The following is a 21,660-nucleotide window of genomic DNA, read 5'->3' as shown; positions in this document are numbered from 1 at the left end:
ACCGTAAGTCTGCCGATCACTGGCTCTCAATCTATTAGGACAACATTATATAGAATTGATTTTATGAAGGTTAATTTAAAATTAATTTAATAATAAATTAGGTTTATTACAAAAATATTAACCAACTCATGCATTAGTTATGAATGTTCTTTCTCACAGCAGAGCGCGAAATAAATAATTATAAATAAATCTTAAGCAAAAATCCACAAATAACGTCTAAAAGTTACGAGTTTTATTTTGGGCGGTAACGGTTTATTTGTGCCAAGAGGGCACAGTTATTGGCCAGATATAAATGTCACTCTGACATTCGTTAGCCATTAATTATGACAACCTAAAGTTAGTTTGTTAATTAAGTGTCGAAGGATCACTCTTGATATTAATTAATGATTTTCTTTTTTATTAAAGTTAAGCAATGCATATTTAAAACGATACAGTAATGAAAATTAAAGTTATAACAATGTTCCCGTTCCAGCGTATTCACCAGAGAGAGCGTTCAGTTTCCCGCCAAAATTTTTCTTTTTTTATAATGTTGCCCACTTCAAAAACCGTAGCGACAGCACTTATTTTTTTTCTTAATATATATGACGCATCGCTAGCGCCATCTTTTAAATTACGACGGCACTGGAATGGTCCACAAGACCAGCTGTCAACAAGATTTGACAGCTGATTGGTCTGGTGAAGCGCCGTGTCGATGTTTAGCGGGAAAGTTGGACGCCGCCATTATTATGATGTAGTCATCTACAAGCGTTAACGTTTGCGACGAATCTCCTTTGTTCCTCGTAATTTTTATATGGTGTTATTGTTATTTTTTAAAAAAAATAATAAATAACTGGCTTATCCCGATAGAGGTAGAAATCTGCCTTTATGTATAAGAAATATCAAATAACATTGATATTGGTATATCTAATTACATGTAATATAAAAATAATTCAATAATACGATATTCCGACATTTTTAACTTTGCCGTTTCGTTTCAAATCAATTCAAATTGTTTGTAAAAAATACAATGGTAAAAAAAGCATATTATTCGATACAAGATTTTATAGATGATAAAAAAGCGTGGAGTTAAATACCTGTTGACAGGATATATTAATTTTAATAATTGTATTAACTAACATGACTTTGTATTTTTAAACGTTGAAAAAGAGTAACTACTGAGTTTCTTGCCGGTACTTCTCTGTAGAATCGTCTTTCCGAACCGGCGGTGGCTTCACTTAATTGTAAAATGACGATTCAAAAGTGCTTGTAAAAGCATACTTGAATAAAGCTTATTTTGATTGATTGATTGATTGATTGATTGATTGATTGATTGATTGATTGATTGATTGATTGATTGATTGATTGATATGAATATAATAAAAACATAACGTATGTCCACGTCCGTTTATTTATACAAACAATCAAATAATCACAGCATGGCTCTGAGCTTCTTCCTGTCGACTTTGAGTCCGACGCCTCGCGGCAGTTGGTCTATGAAACGCACTCCGCCCGCGAGTTGCATCACATTATGGGCTACCTGCAAATAAAATATACATTTAAAGAATCCTTAGTAGGCGAAAGTCATCACTCCTGCTTTTATTGCTTTCATTATCATCATATCAGCCGTAAGACGTCCACTGCTGAACATAGGCCCACTACTTCCTTGACCGGTGAGTAGCGGCCTGCATCCAGCGATACCCCGCTGACTTAACCAGATCGTCCGTCCACTGCATCGGCATTTGCACGGCATCAGAAATGAGGTGATCCGTCAGAGAACCAAAGTCATCGACATAGTTCACCGGATTAGTAAGCTGAAGTGGCAGTGGGCTGGCCATATTTGTCGCAAAACCGATAACCGTTAGGGAAAACGTGTTCTAGAGTGGAGACAGCGTCTCGGCAAACGTAGTGTAGGATATCCTCGGTGGAGTAACGATTTACGCAAGGCGGCTGGCAGGAGCTGGATACGAGGAGCCGAAGATCGATCACAGTGGCGTGTTATTGGAAAGGCTTGTGTCCAGCAGTGGAAAAAGGCTGTTGATGATGATGATGTCATACGAAAGCGCTTTAAATTTCTCACGTTTTTATCGAAAAAGTCCTTGAGCTCCTGTTCGGTGGCTCGGGCGCCAGGTCTCAGCACGACGAAGGCCGTCGGCAGCTCCTGCAAGTCCTCGTGCGGTGCGCCCACCACGCCGACTTCGTGCACCGAGGGATGCTGCAGCAACACCGCCTCCAGCTCAGACGGAGACACCTAGTGGAAACAACACCTTAAGAATCATAATTATAGAATCTTCATTCTGCCAGCAGACCTGCTTAATTTTGAATTGATAATGTATTTTAGTATGTTTGAGACAGTACATCAAAATTTTGATTTTCCTAATAAAAAGCAAATAGAGAATATTTCTGCTAAATAAACATGCTTCTTGCCATGAAAGTAATTATATTTGATACCTTTTTAGTCCCGCAAAAACTTTGTCAGTCATTTTGGTGATGGAATATCGGTAAAAAGAGACGACGAGAGAGTATGAGACGATATGGCCCAGTGGTTAGCGCGCGCGCATCTTAACCGATAATTGCGGTTTCAAATCCAGGTAAGCACTACTGAATATTCATGCGCTTAATATGTGTTTACAATACATCTTGAGCTCGTTGGTGAAGGAATACATCGTGAGGAAACCTGCATGTGTCTAATTTCATAGAAATACTGCCATGTGTATTCCATCATCCCGCATTGGAATAGCGCGGTATAACATATTCCATGTTCAAAGGGAAGGGAGGCTAGGAAATTTACAGTCTGTTGTTATATCAGTAAAAACAACAGTTCTGTTTTATACGACCGACACTCATTCAACGTGAATAGCTACCTAATTTCGACAGACCCGTTCGAGTCTTTGAAATTAAATAAAAAAATAATAATAATTGATGTGTCCGTATAATTTACCAACGTAGAAAATCATTAAGATTTCAGACTAATTAAATTGATTACTTAAATTTCAGTTACAGACGGAACTATAAAGATGGGGTTAAATCAAATCGGAAACAAACTGCTAATTACCGTACAGCTGTTGTATTTGATTATGTCCTTTATCCGGTCCACCACGTATACGTAGTGGTCTTCGTCGTAGTAGCCCAAGTCGCCGGTCTTAAAGAAACCTTCTTCGTCCATATAGTCGACTTCTCCGCCGATATAGCCTGCAATGCATTTGCATCTTTCTATAAATCATTTTATCTTTTTTTGTCATGATTACTTGGTTGGGCGTCATGCAAGTCTGTTTGGGTAGCTACCACGCTCTTCTACCTCGATATTCTACCGCCAAACAGCAGTACTCAGTATTGTTGCGTTCCAATTTGAAGGGAGAGTTAGGCAGTGTAACTAGAGGCTCGAGTGTCATAAAATGTGTCTGGTAATTTAATTGAAACGATAACGTCTAAAAAAAGCCTCGCATACATTCTCAAAAAGCCAAAGATTTAACTGAATTTTAGATAGTCCTAGATTTTTTGGAGTTGAATACCGCAAACTTGGACTATTTCTATTTAGCGTAAAATTTAGAGTTATGATGAGTTAAGAACAAAATTGTAGATCATCAAAAAATCTAAAAATCCCTAATAGACCCATTTTCCAAGAAAAGCGATTGTAAAATTTGCTAAAGCTGTATTCTCCATACGTTTCCAAGTCGCCTTTGGTAGTGTACTTGGCGCGTTTATTTAACCCTCCAGTGGTACATGTAGCAATCCCAAGCTAATATATTCGCATTAGACATGGTGGCTTTCCGAATTTTGTGACGTTGATTGTGTAACGGATATTTGGATCAAATATCGGTGTTGGCGTCCAATTTCAGATATCGCCCTGTCTTTGTTTGACTTAACATTGTACGATATGTGAGAAATATGTGAGAAAAAGATGAAATGGATGTGATATCGAAATCGTTTGAACATTCGCTTCATCTCTTTCACACAGAAGGGTTACTGTAAAGTTAAAGAGAAATAGGGCGAATATTATAGTTATTGTACTTTGGATGCTTTGAGGTACCAGAACGATATTCATAGTTGATTAGACGCGGTGCAAACGGTTACTCGTCATCATCAAATCGATGACGTCTGATGTTCCGACGTCTTCTGATTTTAGATTATTTTCGACATATCGGACACATGCCTAATTCGCCTTTATTCCGATACTTTTATTTATTTTCAGAAAATTTTAAGTCTTAACTTTAACTACACAATGGACTACCAATATAATGGACTACTTTTTTATGGTATAAGTGGGCGGACGGATATATGGGCCACCTGATGGTAAGTGGTCACCATCACCCATAGACAATGACGCTGTAAGAAATATTAACTATTTACATCGTCAATGTGCCATCAACCTTGGGAACTAAGATGTTATATCTCTTGTGCCTGTAGTTACACTGGCTCACTCACCATTCAAACCGGAACACAACAATACTGAGTACTGTTATTTGGCGGAATATTCTTCCGCCAAATAACTGTTGAGTGGGTGGTACCTACCCAGACAGGCTAGCACAAAACCTTTTTACAAGCTGTTAGCTAAAATGACGTCACAGTAAAGCCCAGTGCTGGTCATGAATGGGTGTTGACTCACCTCGCAGCATTGAAGGAGACTTGCAGCAAATCTCTCCCCGCTGGTTCGGCCCCAGGGGCTCTCTCGTCTCCACGTCTACGATCTGAATACACGTAATATTCGCTGAGTATTGGATATAGTCATAGTCTACTTTTTTTACTAAATAATTTTAATGTGAATGTAAAATGGAGGGAGGACACTGAATTTTGGTGATATTTGGTATGAAACAAGTTTGAACTTCTCCTGATATATCGGTGGTAGCTTCACTTAAAGGACGATTCAAAAGAACTTGTAATATTCTCGTAATGCCTACTAATAAAGTTTGTTTTGATTTGATTTGATTTGATGACCCCTAAAATGCCAGCCAAGTCGCGGGCAACACACTTGTTTTATACAGATTTTATACATTACTAGTAGTCACCCGTGGCCTCGGTAGCGTTTTAGGGTGTAGGTTGTCATGTGTCAGGCAAAAAAAGTAGCCCATGTCCTTTCGTGGAGTTCAATTTTGCTTCATAACAAATTTGATCAATTTTTTTTCAGCGGTTTGATCGTGAAAGAGCGACAGACAAACAGCCATACAGACAAATTTACTTTCACATTTATATAACATTAAGTATAAAAGTATAGATTTTAAACCACACAAAGTAAATAAATACACCATGGATCCAGTCTAATTAAAAGAGGCGTATAACTTTGGCGACCTTATACATAGCGATCTCTTCCAGGCCACCGATGATGTAGCTTGGGATAGCTCATAGAATATGAGGCTGATGCTGTCATAATAATAAAATAACCTGATATGTATACAAAGTACTGAAAGTTGATGACATTTGGACAAATTTACTATTTGATATCTTCCTAACAATCGTTTATATATATTAAATGCTTAAATACATATATACAAATATGAACTAAAACTAGACTACTGTATAAATCTCGACCGCGTGGAATGGTGACAAGAATGCTAGCAGCATTTCCCCGTTGCCCTCTGGGCAAAAACCGAACCAGCCCTCTTTGATGAAGCTTTTTGCACCATACTTTTGATGAAGCTTTTTGCACCACTACTCCAAAGGCCAAGCGTTTCAACAGCAAATGAGACAAAAAAGTAAATTGACATAAGACAAGAAACATTTAGATCTTTTTTTTGCTTCAGCTTTTTCCGTAGCTGCGTCGGCTCTTAACATTTCTCGGATAAGAGTTGGGTCAACGTGTCAACGCACATAGCGTCCCACACAAGGGCTTGTCCTCGCTGCCAGGGAATTAAGTAAACTAACAATTAGGTACCTTGACAACGAATATGTTCCGCACGCCGCCAACGCTGCCCGCGCGGTGACCGTACTTGGAAGATTTCGAGTTACAAATACAGCCGACTTCCGTCAATCCATAATAGTGAGTTGCTAATTCAACAGTCGGTATTCTGAAAGAGACGAAATTTAAGTCAATAAATCCTTCTTGGGGCAAGGTATCCGTTTCTATAAAAAAAATTCCGCAAACAATATTAACTTTGCTGTTTCGTAAATTCAAATCGTTTGTAAAAAAATACATCGGTAAAAAAGACATATTATTCGATACAAGATTTTATAGATTATAAAAAAGCTTGGAATTAATACCTGTTGACTTCCAGCCAGGATATAGTACATACATATTTGATATTATATAATTTTATTGTAGTTAATTGACATGACTGTATTTTTTTAAATGTTGAAAAAGAGTAGCTACTGAGTTTTTGTTATTGTAAAATGTCGATTCAAAAGTGCTCGTAAAAGCCTACTGGAATGAAATTTATTTTGATTTTTTGACAATAGTAATCTCTTTTATTTTGTGGTAAGACTTTGCGCAGGCCCTTCTAAGTAGGTACTTTGTAATTTGTATTATTATGTGTGATGGCACCTTTAAAGGATGAGTGAGCCAGTGCAACTACAGGCATATGGGACATAATAACTTAGATCCGAAGTAACCATAGCAGCACTGATTTGATTTTTTTTTAATTTTAAAATACGAAGGAAACCTGACACACCAGATTATAAATACTTTAAGACTTAAACGTAGGCCTTTAAGTCTAGCGCCTCCTAAAAATTGTATGACCTTCATGTATTTTTTAAGGCAGGTTTATTCAACCTTAAATCGAAATTCAAATATACGTTGGCAACACATTCCTGGAGTGGAGTCATTCACCTACCCGGATAATATTTGAATACGTACTGTATTCGGTATTTCGTTTATAAGCAAACACAAAAAAAGCCTAACGGTTCTTACCTCTCTTTAAAAGTGTCTAAAACGCGCTCGTTGCAAATCGTTCCGCAGACAAATATTTTCCTCAACGAGCTGGTGTCGTACTTGGCGATGTCCTTCACCGCATTGATGGCGGCGATCACCGTGGGTAGTGTCGGTATGATTTCAATCTAAAAAGGAATTTAAAAACACAGATTATTTAATTTTATATAGCAACACAGGTGATGGTTATGTTATTCGTGAGGAAACTAGAAAATATGTCCAAATTTCACATACGAACACCAGTGGATATTTAAGGGTCGATAGTTATGGGTGGTATTGTTTAAACAACACTCTTCGTGATCCGTCACACCTGCTAATCTACTGGGTAGGTGCTACCCACTCATCAGATATTCTACCGCCAAACAACACAGCAAGACTGAGTTAATATTGTTGTGTTTCGGTTTGAATGGTGAGTGAGCTAGTGTAGCTACAGGCAAATGGGACAGAACATCTTAGTTCCCAAGGTTGGTGGCGCATTGGTGATGTAAGAATGTCTATGTCTATGGGCAGTGGTGACCACTTACCATGGTAGCTTAATTATATAAAAAAACCTCATGAGTTCACTAACCTTAGCTGAAATTCGCGCAAATTTATACAATACTTATTGTCCCTCGAGGCTTTGCTCGCGTTTTAAGGCGTTGAATGTCATGTGTTCGGCAAAAGGTAGTCTATGTCCTTGGAATATGGTCTACACGTTGCATCTTACAACATTTTCGATATTAATGACCAAACAATAATAATTAACACAAAAAAGTTGTTCTAGATTTTTGACTATTTCGATCGATTTCTCATTAACGATGTATGATACGCTATAATGGTTAAGACTTAATTGTTGAACACAAAGAAAGCTACAAAAAAGATTCTCGTAAAAATTTTCGACTCTCATCAGCTAGAGGAGATATTGCTGGGAACATATTTTACCCCTTTATACAAAATGGCCTTAGTGCCCCGGAAATCTTGGTCGAAAAACTCAAGTAAAGCTTTCCTAGGTATCCTCTACAACATATTCAAAAAATTGCTTGTTAATTTCATTTTCATTTTTTGATGTATATAATCACTGGACTACAATGCCCCATTAAGCACTCCTTGAAATTGGATATTTTTACGATTACCTTATATTTTTGTATAATATCAAGTATTTGCTCTGCATCCGGATCGGCACTGAATACAATAGTCGCGCCCAGTTCCAGGAAAGAGAACAGCATAATTATCCCATAAGAGTTCGACCAGTCGACCGATCCCAGTACCACCTTATCATCTTTAATTCTGAAAATAATAAAAATTTATAAGAAGAACAATTATTGATAAGACACTTACTTGAACAATTTACTTGGTGGTAGGGCTTTGTGCAACCCCGTCTGGGTAGGTACAACCCACTCATCAGTTATTCTATCGCCAAATAATAGTACTCAGTATTGTTATGTTCCGGTCTGAAGGGTGAGTGAGCCAGTGTAACTACAGGCATAAGGGACATACCATCTTAGTTTCCAAGGTTGGTGGCACATTGACGATGTAAGGAATAGTTAATATTTCTTACAGCGTCATTTTCTATGGGTGATGGTGACCACTTACCATCAGGTGGCCCATATGCTCGTCCGCCAACCTATACCATAAAAAAAGACACTTTTGATCGATAACTTAAATAACATACATACATACATATACATACATACTTATTGAAGATTTGTTATAAAATGGCATTTTGTGTGTTGCCGAAGTGATGATTAGACATTTAAACATAAAAAACAACCATTAGTTTTTATATATACAATCATGGAAACGGTGTTAAAAGTGCAGCTGTTACGAAAAAATTAAAACTATGAAGCGATGTCAATATTTCTCTAACTCCAAATGGTATCAGTGTATTTACAGTGGAACACTTTGACCTTTGAGGCGAAATGGCCCAGTGGTTAGAACGCGTGCATCTTAACCGATGATTACGGGTTCAAACCCATGCAAGCACCACTGAATATACAAGTGATTAATTTGTGTTTATAATCCATCTCGTTCTCGGCGGTGAAGGAAAACATCGTGAGAAAATCTACATGTGTCAAACTTCATAGAAATTCTGCCACATGTGTATTCGCCCAACTAGCATTGGGACAGCGTGGTGGAATATGTTCCAAACCCTCCCTTTAATGAAAGAGGAGGCCTTAACCTAGCAGTGAGAAATTTACAGGCTGTTGCTTTACTCTTTACTTTTCTTATTTTGACCTTGGAGTAATAGCTCAAAAAGCTTGATTAAAGCATTAACACCTCGTCTAATTGCCTCTACAACTGCTGGACGACTTTTCGCCCAGAGGAAATGCTGCTAGCATTCTCGTCACCATTCTCGGTCATGTTTAGAACAGTTTTGATTTTGTGATTGATGTTAATATTTCTTATATAATATGAATCTGTTTACCGGGTTGAAGGATCCTGGACGGAACACAAGAAGTTGTAATGCGTGTACTGAACGCCCTTCGGCATGCCAGTCGTGCCAGAGGAGAACAGAACGATGGCCACGTCCTCGCAGCCCGACACCGGAGTCGGCTCGAAGTCCTCGACGCTCGCGTGCTGGCTCAGGAAGTCTTTGAAATGCGTGGCGCCCTCCACGGGGCCGTCGAGCACGATGGTCGTCTCCACTTCCGTGAACGTTTCGATGCTGTCCTTGTTCTCTTGGTATTTGGAGGACGGACAAAATAGCACTTTACATTTCGCTGATTTTAATCTGTGCAATAGTGACACTGAAAATATTAGAGATATAAAATTGTCGCCGTAGTAAAAGTTTTCTTGGAGGTAGGGCTTTGTGAAAGCACTTTTGGGCATGTAGCACACACTAGATATTCTGCTGTACTCGGTATTTTTGTGTTCCAGTTTGAAGGATGAGTGAACCAGTGCCAAGATAGGCACAAGAGACATAACACCTAGTACCCAAGGTTGGTTGAGGATTGGTAATTTATGGGATGGATAATATTTCCACTTGCACTAATGTCTATGGGCGATGGTAACCAACATCAGCCCATTTGCCAGTGCGCCTATCAACAACTGTATACAATTTTTTCCTAATATTTGTTCTCCGACATATATCCAAAGTTTTTGCAAATTTAAATAAGTTACCAATGATATTTCTTGTTCGATCATTTGACATGAATACCAAACTCGTGAGCAACAAACTTCAGCGCAAAATTTCAACTCAATACTTTTAGAACAGTTTTGCTGAATCCAAGATTTGATCCAGACTTGTTAAAAGGTAAAACTAAATGAAAATTTAGAACAATACTAGCGTCCGCTTGCGGCTTTACCTGTATCTAATGGAGGAGGTATTGTGTCCTTTTCTATTCAGCTGACATTTATGCAAAGGTTCATGATGATCAGCTAAGTAGTTAAGACGTTAAATCCTAATAAACAGTCTTACTTTCGCGTTTATAATTTTATTAGCTAAAGTAATTTATAAAAGTTTAGCCATAACATACAAACCAATGCTACTCGATCAAGGGATGAATTAAAAGCCTACATTCCTCCCCGTGATTTAAACTACCTCCATACTAAATCTATACTAATATTATAAAGACGAATACTTTGTTTGTTTGTAATGAATAGGCTCAAAAACTACTGAACCGATTTAAAATATCTTTCACCATTCGAAAGCTACATTATCCACGAGTAAGATAAGCAAAATTTTATTTTGGAAAAAATGGAGTTCCTTAAGACATTTGGGATTATTAGACACGAGGTGTAAAAAATCAACCAGAATCATCTCCTTGTTCTTCTCCTTCAACAGCTAGTTTCACCTAAATTGGTTCAGCAGTTTCAGCGTGAAGAGGTAGTCTTGCCTTCCCATTTATAATATTAGAATACATTTATAACAAGTGGATTGTGCATTTAAATAAAACTAATTATAACGGATGAATCGCACGGGTCACGGGTACCCGTGACCACGAACACTGCAAAGTGCTCGAAACGTCGGGATGTTTAAAAATAATTAATATACGCGATTCATCCGTTATAATTAGTTTTATTTAAATGTGTAATAATCGCGAAAATTTAAGACAACATTAAGTGGATTGTGACTTACATCCTGTACAGGTACCGTTGACGTTAACGAGCACAGCTCCAATTAACAAGGTACCAAACGCAATGGGTATATATTCCATCCTATTCTGGCTGCATATGGCGACTATGTCTCCCTTTTTAACGCCTATGTGAGCGAGTGAGAGAGCGATATCGACAGATTGTTGAGCGAGTTCTTGGAATGTCATACGTTCGTTCGTTGCTGCGTTAATCTAAAATTATAATAAGTAAAAACTATTTAAACCATTTATTTTTGCTACATATACACATTATTTTCAACGATTGTACACAAGAAAATAATTAAATTCAAGGAATACAGTGTAGGTAGCAAGGGGTTCATCTCGAAAAAAAAAGGCGCTCGAACCGTGTAATTTCTAACTCCGATTCGGAAACTGAGACGGAGACGGTAGCTGCGAAATGCACACCGGCAACACATGGCAAAATGGCTTTGAGGGGTCGTGGCAGTGGCCTCGCTCGGGCTAAGGCTGAGCGTAAGCGAGGGTCGCCGAGGCCAGGGAGGAAGCTTTTGAGCGCTCTTTGAGGAGTAGGGTGTTCCGGAAGAATGTTTCGGAAGTGGTTTTGGGCTCTGAAGAATCCGCTTCAGATGCAAGAGAGATTCCTGCTAAGATGGGCACGGAGGAATTTCGTGGCGCAAAAATCCTCCAATCTAAAAGAAGGATACGCAAAAAACTGAGGGATTCGGCAGCTGCACTTCAGGGAATTGTAGGAGGCGGATGAGACGCGAAAACTTAGCGGTAATGGCCGGTTGCGTAAAGAGCCGTAGCCTCAAGGCTGAGTTAAAGGCCCAACGCAGCTAGTTCACGGATGCAGACCACGGTGGCAGTGGCAAACGAGACGTCCACCGGCTCTGTCCGGGATACTCAGACATTGGAGAAGTTTAAGACCTCCTTAATTTCATCGATCGGCGATATTTTCAAAGCCTAAATTACGAAGTTGGAGGAGCGCCTATCGCCTGCGAAGATACAGCGCCCCCCGCTAGCTGCGGATAAAAGGTGGGAGCTACTACAACAACACACTTCGTCGCATGCACAGGCGGTCCATCCGACTCCGCAGCCCAAATCTGCACCCGCACAAAAGCGGGCGCCACCAGCTGCTCCAACGGCACCTTACGCTGGCCCCTCAAGCGCCCCGATAGCGCCAGAGACTATTTTACCACAGATGGGAGGTCCTGGTCCACTGCGGTCAAAAAAAGAGAAGAAGGAGAATAAGGCTTTCTCTCCTGCTGAAAAAATCTCAAACATTTGTCTAAGGCACCTCAACTGGCTAAGCCCAAGCTGGTCACCCCACGTACAACTGCAGTGAAGGTAACGCTGCAGCCGAAAGCTGAACAAAAGGGTGTCACGTATGCCAGAATCTTGGAGCGCAAGGAGCAGGTCGTGAAACTTCAAGACCTCGGGATAAGTGGTGGCCTTAAAGGCAGACGCTCGTTGACATGGGCCAGTCGGAACAGGCAGACAAGCCGGCCGACAAACTCCGTACGGTGTTGGATGGGATATGGTCCGCGGAACATGCCCAATAGCTGGGGCGAAGAAACTGTTTAATGCTGGACGTCTCTTAATTGGGTGGAACTCGGCCACGGTGTACGTATTGGAGAAGCGCCCTCTGCACAAGTCCATGGGCCTTGGCCACACCAAGGCGCTCTGTCAATTTAGTGTTGAACGAGGAAACCACCTCCTAAACTACCTGTGTAATGCCGAAGGGCACTAATAAGCAGAATGCACTGGGAAGCTACGCTGTGTGGTATGCGTAGACGCTGGCAAGTCCTCTGGGCACCTGGTGGGCTCAAGAGAGTGCAACCCTCCCATCACGAAGTAAGATGGTCTTAAGCACTCAGACCACCAACAACGTTGGACGGCGCCAAGCCGAGGAAGATGCTGTGATGTCGTCACTGCTTCAGCTACAGCTTTCTGAAGATTAATTTTAACCACTGTGCCGGGGCTCAGTACCTACTACTGCAGTCCAAGGCGGAGTGGGGGATCGACCTGGCTGTGGACTGCGAGCCTTTTTATGTTCCTCCCCTACCTCACTGGGTAGGAGACGTGGACAGCACCGTGGAGGTACTATCCCGAAAGGGGAACTTGTCCCCCTCTCACACTCATTGAAAGGGGCCCGGGCTATGTGGTGCTGGTTTGGAGAAAGTACGTAATTGTTGGCACGTATTTCTTCCCTAACCGCAGCCTGGCAGATTTTGAAATTGGCTTTCTCAGAGCTGCGGTGTCCAGTTGTTCGCTAAGATAGGTAGTGGTTCTCGTCGACGTAACGCAAAATCGCTAGCCTGGGGATCGTGCCACCAATTCACGAGGGAGTCACGGCACGGCACGGCACGGCATTTAGACTGACTCAGGTGCTTACCGGACATAGTCGTTTCGGTAAGTACCTGCACAAGATAGTGAGGCAGGAAATGACACCCGCCTGTCACGCGTGTGTTGCGCCTATGGACACGGCGCATCACACCCTGGTGGAGTGTACCGCTTGGAGGCCTCAGAAGAATTCCCTTTCGCTGCCGAACGTAATGACCGCCATTATAGGCAGCGAGAGGTGCTGAAAGGAGATTACCTATTTCTGCGAAAATGTAATGTCGCAGAAAGAGGCTGCGGAGCGAATGCGTGACGAGAGTGCCTCCGCGGATTCGCTCCTACAAAGAAGACCGGAGAGAAGACAGCAGCGCTATGCGCACCTTCTCCCCCCGCTGTAAACTCGTAGAAACGGAGTGGGTACTGCTGCTTTTGGCGCGTAATGCTTAAAATTTTATTCTATTTGTATATCCTTCATTCATTATAATCGAAAAAAATAAATAATATAAAGAATTTCCTTAATTATCCAAACAAAACAATTTGATTTTAGATATATTAAAATGTGTTCTATATCTTGTGTGTGTGTGTGGAATAAAATCATTAAATTATATATATATATTTTTAATTCTTCCCGATAAATATCGACGAAAATTTATACTTGATGCTTGAATTATAAAAAAAGAGAACATGCAAATATAATATTTATGAAAATGGTGGTATTAAAATGTTAAAAAAATATAAAAGACGGACTACTGCAACGTTTAATTTTGTTTTTTAACAATAATTACGAATTAAAGTAACGTGAATCGGAACGTACTTCAAAAACACTGATTAGTGATCAGTGACGTCACACCCGTTATAGCTACTTATTTGAGGTTATAGTTGAAAAATAGTGAACATTGAAACGAAAATTAATTGCGTTTTTCGAATTAAAGTGGGTTTGTCAAAGCACACTCCAGAATCCTCTTTTCAGCTTGAAACCATTTTTATCTTATTTTTTTAAGAAAAATGCATAAGTATGAAAGTCAGTGACGACAAGTACGATCAGTGGGTCAGTGACAGACAGCAGTGACGTCATACGAAATAAAGATCCGTTTTTTCGCAAAAATTTAAATTGACATTTTGACGCGGCATTTTTTGCTGTAAATTAATATGTTTTACAAATTTTAATATGCTTGTGATCTATCCTATATGGAGTTTTATAAAATAAACACAAAAATAAAAATATCGCATCTTCCCTATTGCTGTATAGGCTTATAATAAATAACCATAAATATTTAAAAGCTAGGTATATTCCTCTAAATGGTTAGGGCCCAGAGATCAGAATGCGTTCATTTTAAACGATAATTGCGGGTTCCAAATTAGCAAGCACCACTGAACTTTTCATGTGCATAATTTGTGTTTATAATCCATCTCATGCTTGATGGAGAAAAACACCGTGAACGCAGCAGTGGGAAATATACAGGATGTACATGTTGTTGTTGTTATTGGTTATATAGAAGACAGACAGACATTCTTATATAAGTTTGTCATCTTCGTTGTATGAAATCTAGAAGTCTTGCGCATTAAACAATTGTTTTTTCAAAAACTTTCTAGAATTTTTGCTTTTGGTTGCTGTGATGGCATCTCATAGGGATAATTCAAATACACAAAAATTATATAAAATCAAATCAAAATATACTTTATTCAAATAGGCTTTTACAAGCACTTTTGAGTCGTCATTTAACAACTTTATTAAGTGAGGCTACCACCGGTTCGGCAAGTAGATTCTACCGAGAAGAACCGGCAAAAAACTCAGTAATTACTCTTTTTATACATTTAAAAATACAGTCATGTTAGTTAAATACAACTGGAAGTCAACAAGTATTAATTCATCGCTTTTTCATCTTCTGTATAATCTTTATGAATAAAATGCCTTCTTTAACTTTTTTTTTTACAAATGATTTGAATTTATGAAACGGCAAAGTTAAAACTGTCTGTAATAGGTAATAATGTAATACTTACAACAGCAATGTCGTTGCCGAATGTTTTAATTTTATTCAACATATGCACACCGAGATGTAAGTTAGGCGCGATGTTAAACTCGCTGTCGTAACTGCCGTACAAATACAGTTTATTTTTCAACATTTTTACCAATATATAAAACCTCCTCGCGCGAATCTAAACTATTTTGTATTGACGCGAACTGCACTTTCCACAGTATATATAGTTATTGATAAAACATATTTATTATCTATGCAAATTTATGTTTAATTCGTAATTATTTTAAATATCTTTATCACTGAATTATTATATGGCGTTGTGTTTTAAATTGCAAGATGTAATAAAAAATAGGATCTCACTTTTGAATCGTAATTTTACAGGGAATTATCGATTTTGTTTGATTGTAAGTTATAAACTAGCGACTCGCCCCAGCTTTGCTTGGGTGCAAAGTTGGTACTAAATGTACTACAGAATTTGTTTATATCCAGTGTTTCTTTATTATACTGTCCATGTATTATACACAAAAACGTTGCTCTCGAATCATTCTATCTTTTAAAAAAATCCGTTGCGCAGTTTTAAAGATTTAAGCATACATAGGGATATAGGGACAAAGAAAGCGACTACATAAAATGCTGAAATTGATAATTTTTTGCGATTGATAGCTTAGAAGCAAAATGCAAATAATAATATATCATTTATATCAGCCCATTTTTTAGTAATAATGTTCTTATCCTACTATTAGTACAATAAATAAATAAAAAACTGCCAAGGGCGAGTCGAAATTTTATTTGCAAACACAGCACACCCCACACAAGGCTGGAGTGAGTCCAGAAATAAGCCACGTACCGGTATTATGATAGTTTTCATACGAGGTCTTAAACGCCCCGTACAGCATGAATGGAATATAAAAATTATGACGCAGCCAACGTGTTATTATAATAAGTAAGTAATAAGTGTTACATTATATTATAATTTTTTCGTGTTTTCTGTCTAATTACTTTTGTGTTCCATTTGCTGTCGAAACGCTTGGCCCTTGGAGTAGTGGTGCAAAAAGCTTCATCAAAAGTACAACACCTCGCCTCATTGCCTCCACTGGTGACAGGAGGGCTGGTTCGTTCGCCCAGAGGATCGGAATTGCGATTCAACGGGGAAATGCTGCTAGCATTCTTGCCACCATTCCACGCGGTCAAGATTTATACAGTAACTAGTTTTAGTTCATATTTTTATGTTTTTATTTTATTACATTAATAATTTAATATAAAAAATCATATAAGTACGTATTCTAATCTTTATTTGCTATGAAAATAATACAGAACCTTAAGTTCAAAAACTTTTTGTTTTGTATTCAAGAGAAATTATTAATTTAATCTTTGATAACGAATATATTTAATTGATACTTTTTTTAAATAATATTAATTACATTTTAAATAAGATGATAAAAATTAAGGACAGCTGACATTGTTTTTATAATTAAATCGTTCACGGGGAAGCTACCTGTCGGTCGTGGAGGAAACCTGCCTCAGTCGATATGTTAATACGTGACGTGATGGAACCCTTATTTCATACTAGGTGTTAACTCAGCTTATCTCGCGTTTTAGGTTGTTTAACGTATTAAACAAATATTCAAATATCCTTACTTGGACATTTGAATAGACAGAGATGGCCCAGTGGTAAAAACTCATGCATCTTAACCGATGACTTCGGATTCAAACATAGGCAAGCACCACTATATATATGTGCTTAATTGTGTTTATAATTCATCTCGTGCTCGGTGGTGAAGGAAAACATCGTGAGGAAACCTGCATGTGTCTAATTTCATCGAAATTCTGCCACATGTGTATTCCACCAACCCGCATTGGAACAGCGTGGTGGAATATGTTCCAAACCTTCTCCTCAAAAGGAGAAGAGGCCTTAGCCCAGAAGTGGGAAATTTATTTTTTTTTACTTATTTGGAATTCAAATTTGCTTCATCAAATTTTATCAAATTCGGTTCAGCGGTTTGGTAGTGAAACAGTGACAGACAGTGTTACTTTTACATATAAAATTAGCACAGATTGTTATAGATGATAAAAAAGCGTTGAGTGGATACATGTTGACTTCCAAGCAGGATATATTAATTTAAATAATTGTATTTAACTAACACAACTTTGTTTTTTTTTAATGTTAAAAAAGAGTAACTACTGAGTTTCTTGCCGGTTTTTCTCGGTAGAATCTACTTTCGGAACCGGTGGTAGCTTCACTTAATTGTTAAACGACGATTCAAAAGTGCTTGTAAAAGCCCACTTGAATAAAGATTATTTTGATTTTGATTTGATTTGATTGTTGTCTCTGGGTTATAGTGAAGATTTATCATTAAGTATCCAGTAAGGCAGTTAGTCTGCCCATTAAAACATGCGCAATAATCGAAATGACAGATGTTTTTGACTGATAAAACATTAAAACAGACTTTCAGTTCAATTTGTGTTAAGTATACAAGTTTTCATACGTCATATCTATCTTTTTTACATAATGATGTTCACATACAATTAAAAGATAATCGTTATCTATATTGTTTTTAATTCTATTATTAAAATTAACTTTCACTTTTACTATCTTTGCAGATTAAATTAATTGACTTTTTAATTATTTTTAATGTAAACAATTGTTTTTTGGGTTGTGTGTCATACACGGAGGTGAAGTTGCTTGCTGGAACGAGGAGTTACTTGTGGAAGTGTACCGGCAAGGAAGGAGCGGTCCAATACTTAGTAGGGCTTTGTGCAAGGCCCTACTAAGTATTGGACCGCTCCTTCCTTGTCGGTACATCAGTTATTCTACCGCCAAATAACAGTACTCAGTATTGTTGTGTTCCGGTTTGAAGGATGAATGAGCCAGTGTAACTACAGGCATAAGGGACATAACATCTTATTTCCTAAGGTTGGTAGCGCATTATCGATGAAAGGAATGGTTAATATTAAACAGCGCCAATGTCTATGGGTGACTACTTACCATCAGGTGGTACATATGCTCGTCCACCAATCTATATACAAAAAACCTTATTCGCAGATGGACCAGAGGTTCTATAGGCCTGGCGCCAGTGAAGTGATCCGTGTCTCTAGGTGAAGAATAACAACAACAGCCTGTAAATTTCTCTCTGCTGGGCCTTCTCCCTGTGAGGAGAAGGTTTGAAACATATTCCACTACGCTGTTCCAATGCGGATTGGTGGCAATACGCTGTGGCAGAATTTCTATGAAGTTAGACACATGCAGGTTTCCTCGCGACGTTTTCCTTCCCCGCCGAGCAAGAGATGAATTATAAACACAAATTAAGCACATTAATATTCAGCGGTGATTGCCTGGATTTGAATCAGCAATCATCGGTTAAGGTGCACGCGTTCTAACCACAGGGCCATCTCCGGTCTTTCCGAATGCTCACTAAACCAAAAAGCATCGGTTCCGTCTTCCGTTCGGCGGACTGAGTCACTTTCGCATTCTACTGTAAAATATATCGCAGCCGGTAGGATTCGAACCTACGCTCCCAGAGGGAATCTGATTTCGAGTCAGACGCCTTAACCACTCGGCCACGACTGCTTATTTCATCCTTTATAATTCTAAGGTGTTATTTTAACTAAACTTCATGTTTATATTAATAAATATGTATGTATAATTAAGGAAAATGAAATGAAATGAATGAATGTTGTAGAGGGTACCTAGTAGGTATAGCTTAACTCGAGATTTTTGACCAAGATTTCCGGGCCATCTTAAAAAAAAGGGGTTAGCCTCTCTTCAGTCTTTCTTTCTTTCAATAATACTATGATTGCAAAAAAGCGTTAACAGACGAACGCGTGCATCTTAACCGATGATTGCGGGTTCAAACCCAGGCAAGCACCGCTAATTCATGTGCTTAATTTGTCTTTATAATTCATCTCGTGCTCAGCGGTGAAGGAAAACATCGTGAGGAAACCTGCATGTGACAAATTTCATAGAAATTCTGTCACATGTGTATTCCACCAAACCGCATTGGAACAACATGGTGGAATATGTTCCAAACCTTCTCCTCAAAGGGAGAGGAGGCCTTTAGCCCAGCAGTGGGAATTTACAGGCTGTTGTTGTTGTTAACAGACTGGTTGTGAAAACGTAACTACAGTGCAACCTTAATATAACGAACCTCAATATAACGAATTCCTCGTTTTAACAAATTCTTCATAATCCCCTTGAATTGTCCATAAGAGTCAATGTAAAATATACCTTTGCATTGCGAACATTTTTTGCGATCAACCTCTTTATAACGAACTTTCAAGTGTCAAGAAAAAGTATAAATACCTTGAGTTGAGTTGTTTTAAATAAACGAGCCGATATACATTTTTCTATAAAAAAATGACATGCCTATAAAAAGTTTTATTTCAATTTTTTTTTAATTACAGTGTGATATTTATTAATGAAGTTTGAAATGATATCGCTAAAACCTTGTGACTAAAATGGTAATTTCAGTTCCGAACGCCAAGCAGTCGTGGCCGAGTGGTTAAGGCGTCTGACTCGAAATCAGATTCCCTCTGGGAGCGTAGGTTCGAATCCTACCGGCTGCGAACCTTTTGTTTTATAATTATTGTAAATTTCATTTAATTTTATATCTATTAAAAATTATATAACTGGATAGAGGGAATTAGCGAGGTAGGAGGCATAGCATTATTATTATTTATGGAATATTTGCGGACGAGTATATGGGCCACCTGATGGTAAGTGGCCACCATCACCCATAGACAATAACGCTGTAAAAAATATTAACTATTCCTTACATCGTCAATGTGCCACCAACCATTGGAACTAAGATGCTCTGTCCCTTGTGCCTGTAGTTACACTGGCTCGCTCACCCTTCAAACGGGAACACAACAATACTGCGTACTGTTGTTTAGCGGTAGAATATCTGATGAGTGGGTGGTACCTAACCAGGCGGGCTTGCACAAAGCCCTACCACCAAGAATTAAAAGAATTATATATTTTACAAAATAAGTAAAATTAGTCCATAGACAACAATAGAATCATTGTTAACTGAATATAAGACTGAAATATTTTTATAAAATAACAAATTTTGTGTAAAATTAGTTAATTTATTTTTTCCACCATCCACTCATCAGATATTATATTACCAACCACTAGTTCTCTTAATTGTCTTATTCTAGTGTGAGTGAGCCACAGGTAACAGGCACAAGGGACATAACATCTTAATTTCCAAGCTTATATGTGATATAAGGGATGCTTAATATGTCTTACAGCGCCATTGTCTATGGGCATTTTAGTAGTTTAATAGTCTCTGCTTAGCGTATTTGCTTGTCTACTCAACTGCATCATAATAAAACTTGGGGAAAAGCGTGATGAACCTGGTACCGGAATTTTAATATTTTTGATGTAATCTGTGTTTTTTGAAATGTAAATGCACGTGTCGATCTCCGTGGTCAAGAAGTGTTTACACAGGTTTCCATGGGTACGCTACTCCGAGGTCCCTTGCTCAATTCCCGGCCGAGTCGATGTAGAAAAAGTTCATTAGTTTTCTATGTTGTCTCGGGTCTGGGTGTTTATACCGTCGTTACTTCTGATTCTCCACAACACAAGTGCTTTAGCTATTTACATTGGGATCAGAGTAAGGTATGTTATGTTGTGCAATATTTATTTATTGTTTATTTATCTCTCTCATTATTTGGTATGAAATTATACTCAACTTACAATATGTTTTTGTGTAATCTTCATTATTTACATATTGATTAATATAAGTAATATATATAAGGATAGAAATCAAACATAAGTACAAAAATTGTTGACATTTACCGTCTATTAATTTTCGTTGAAATTCTTAGCCATTTTCTTCTATAATTTTAATGTATTATTCCTATAAACCTTCCTCTAATATCACTTTATTTATTGTTGAACCAGCGACCAGCCCCGACTTTGGGGTGCTATACTGATACTAAACATACTACAGAATTTATTCATTTACGACATCACATTACCAACTTCTAAAATTATCAGTGTTTCTTTACTATATTGTCCATGAATTATATATAACAACCGTCCTCTCGAATCGCTCTATCTATTAAAAAAATAACTGCAACAAAATCTGTTACGTAGTTTTAAAGATTTAAGCATACAGTGATAAAGGGACAGAGAAAGCGACTTTGTTTTATAGTATGTAGTGAAGCCGCATTTAAATTCGTTTCGTAGTTTTAAAGATCTAAGCGTAAAAACGCGGGAAATAACTTTTTTTTTACTGTGTATTAATGATATCGTAGTAAACAGATATGTCATTAACGCGCACAAAGTGAAGACTAGAAAACGTCCTAATTGGGACGTTTCCCTTTAGTCGTTTTCATCATAATTATGCCAGTAATGCGTTATAATACAACATAATTACGTAGTAATACGCTTTGCCTAATTAAAACATCTAGTTATCCCTTTTACTTATTGTTTTTATCAAGCTATCCTTTTTACTTGTAACGAAATGTA

At 38.2% G+C, this 21,660-nt stretch overlaps 1 protein-coding gene and 2 non-coding genes across 3 annotated transcripts; 1 reads left to right on the top strand and 2 right to left on the bottom strand.

Annotated features, from left to right (window-relative positions):
* Positions 1-1,372: 1,372 nt before the first annotated feature.
* On the bottom strand, positions 1,373-15,330 carry LOC124541485 (4-coumarate--CoA ligase 1-like). Its single transcript, XM_047119401.1, has 10 exons — positions 15,208-15,330; positions 10,893-11,100; positions 9,240-9,561; positions 7,948-8,101; positions 6,818-6,963; positions 5,846-5,978; positions 4,583-4,664; positions 3,032-3,168; positions 2,057-2,227; positions 1,373-1,516 (listed from the first exon to the last, which is right to left on the bottom strand). Exons 1-10 carry the CDS (start codon positions 15,328-15,330, stop codon positions 1,409-1,411), a joined length of 1,584 nt encoding a protein of 527 aa, XP_046975357.1. The 3' UTR covers positions 1,373-1,408.
* Positions 15,331-18,671: 3,341 nt separating this feature from the next.
* On the bottom strand, positions 18,672-18,753 carry Trnas-cga. The gene has a single exon. It is a non-coding gene; the product is annotated as a tRNA-Ser (tRNA).
* Positions 18,754-19,666: 913 nt separating this feature from the next.
* Trnas-cga lies at positions 19,667-19,748 on the top strand. Its single transcript has one exon. It is a non-coding gene; the product is annotated as a tRNA-Ser (tRNA).
* Positions 19,749-21,660: the final 1,912 nt, after the last annotated feature.

This window comes from Vanessa cardui, chromosome 28 (assembly GCF_905220365.1).
Source record: "Vanessa cardui chromosome 28, ilVanCard2.1, whole genome shotgun sequence".
Taxonomy (NCBI): Eukaryota; Metazoa; Arthropoda; class Insecta; order Lepidoptera; family Nymphalidae; genus Vanessa; species Vanessa cardui.
This window is presented reverse-complemented; position numbering and strand designations above follow the sequence as displayed.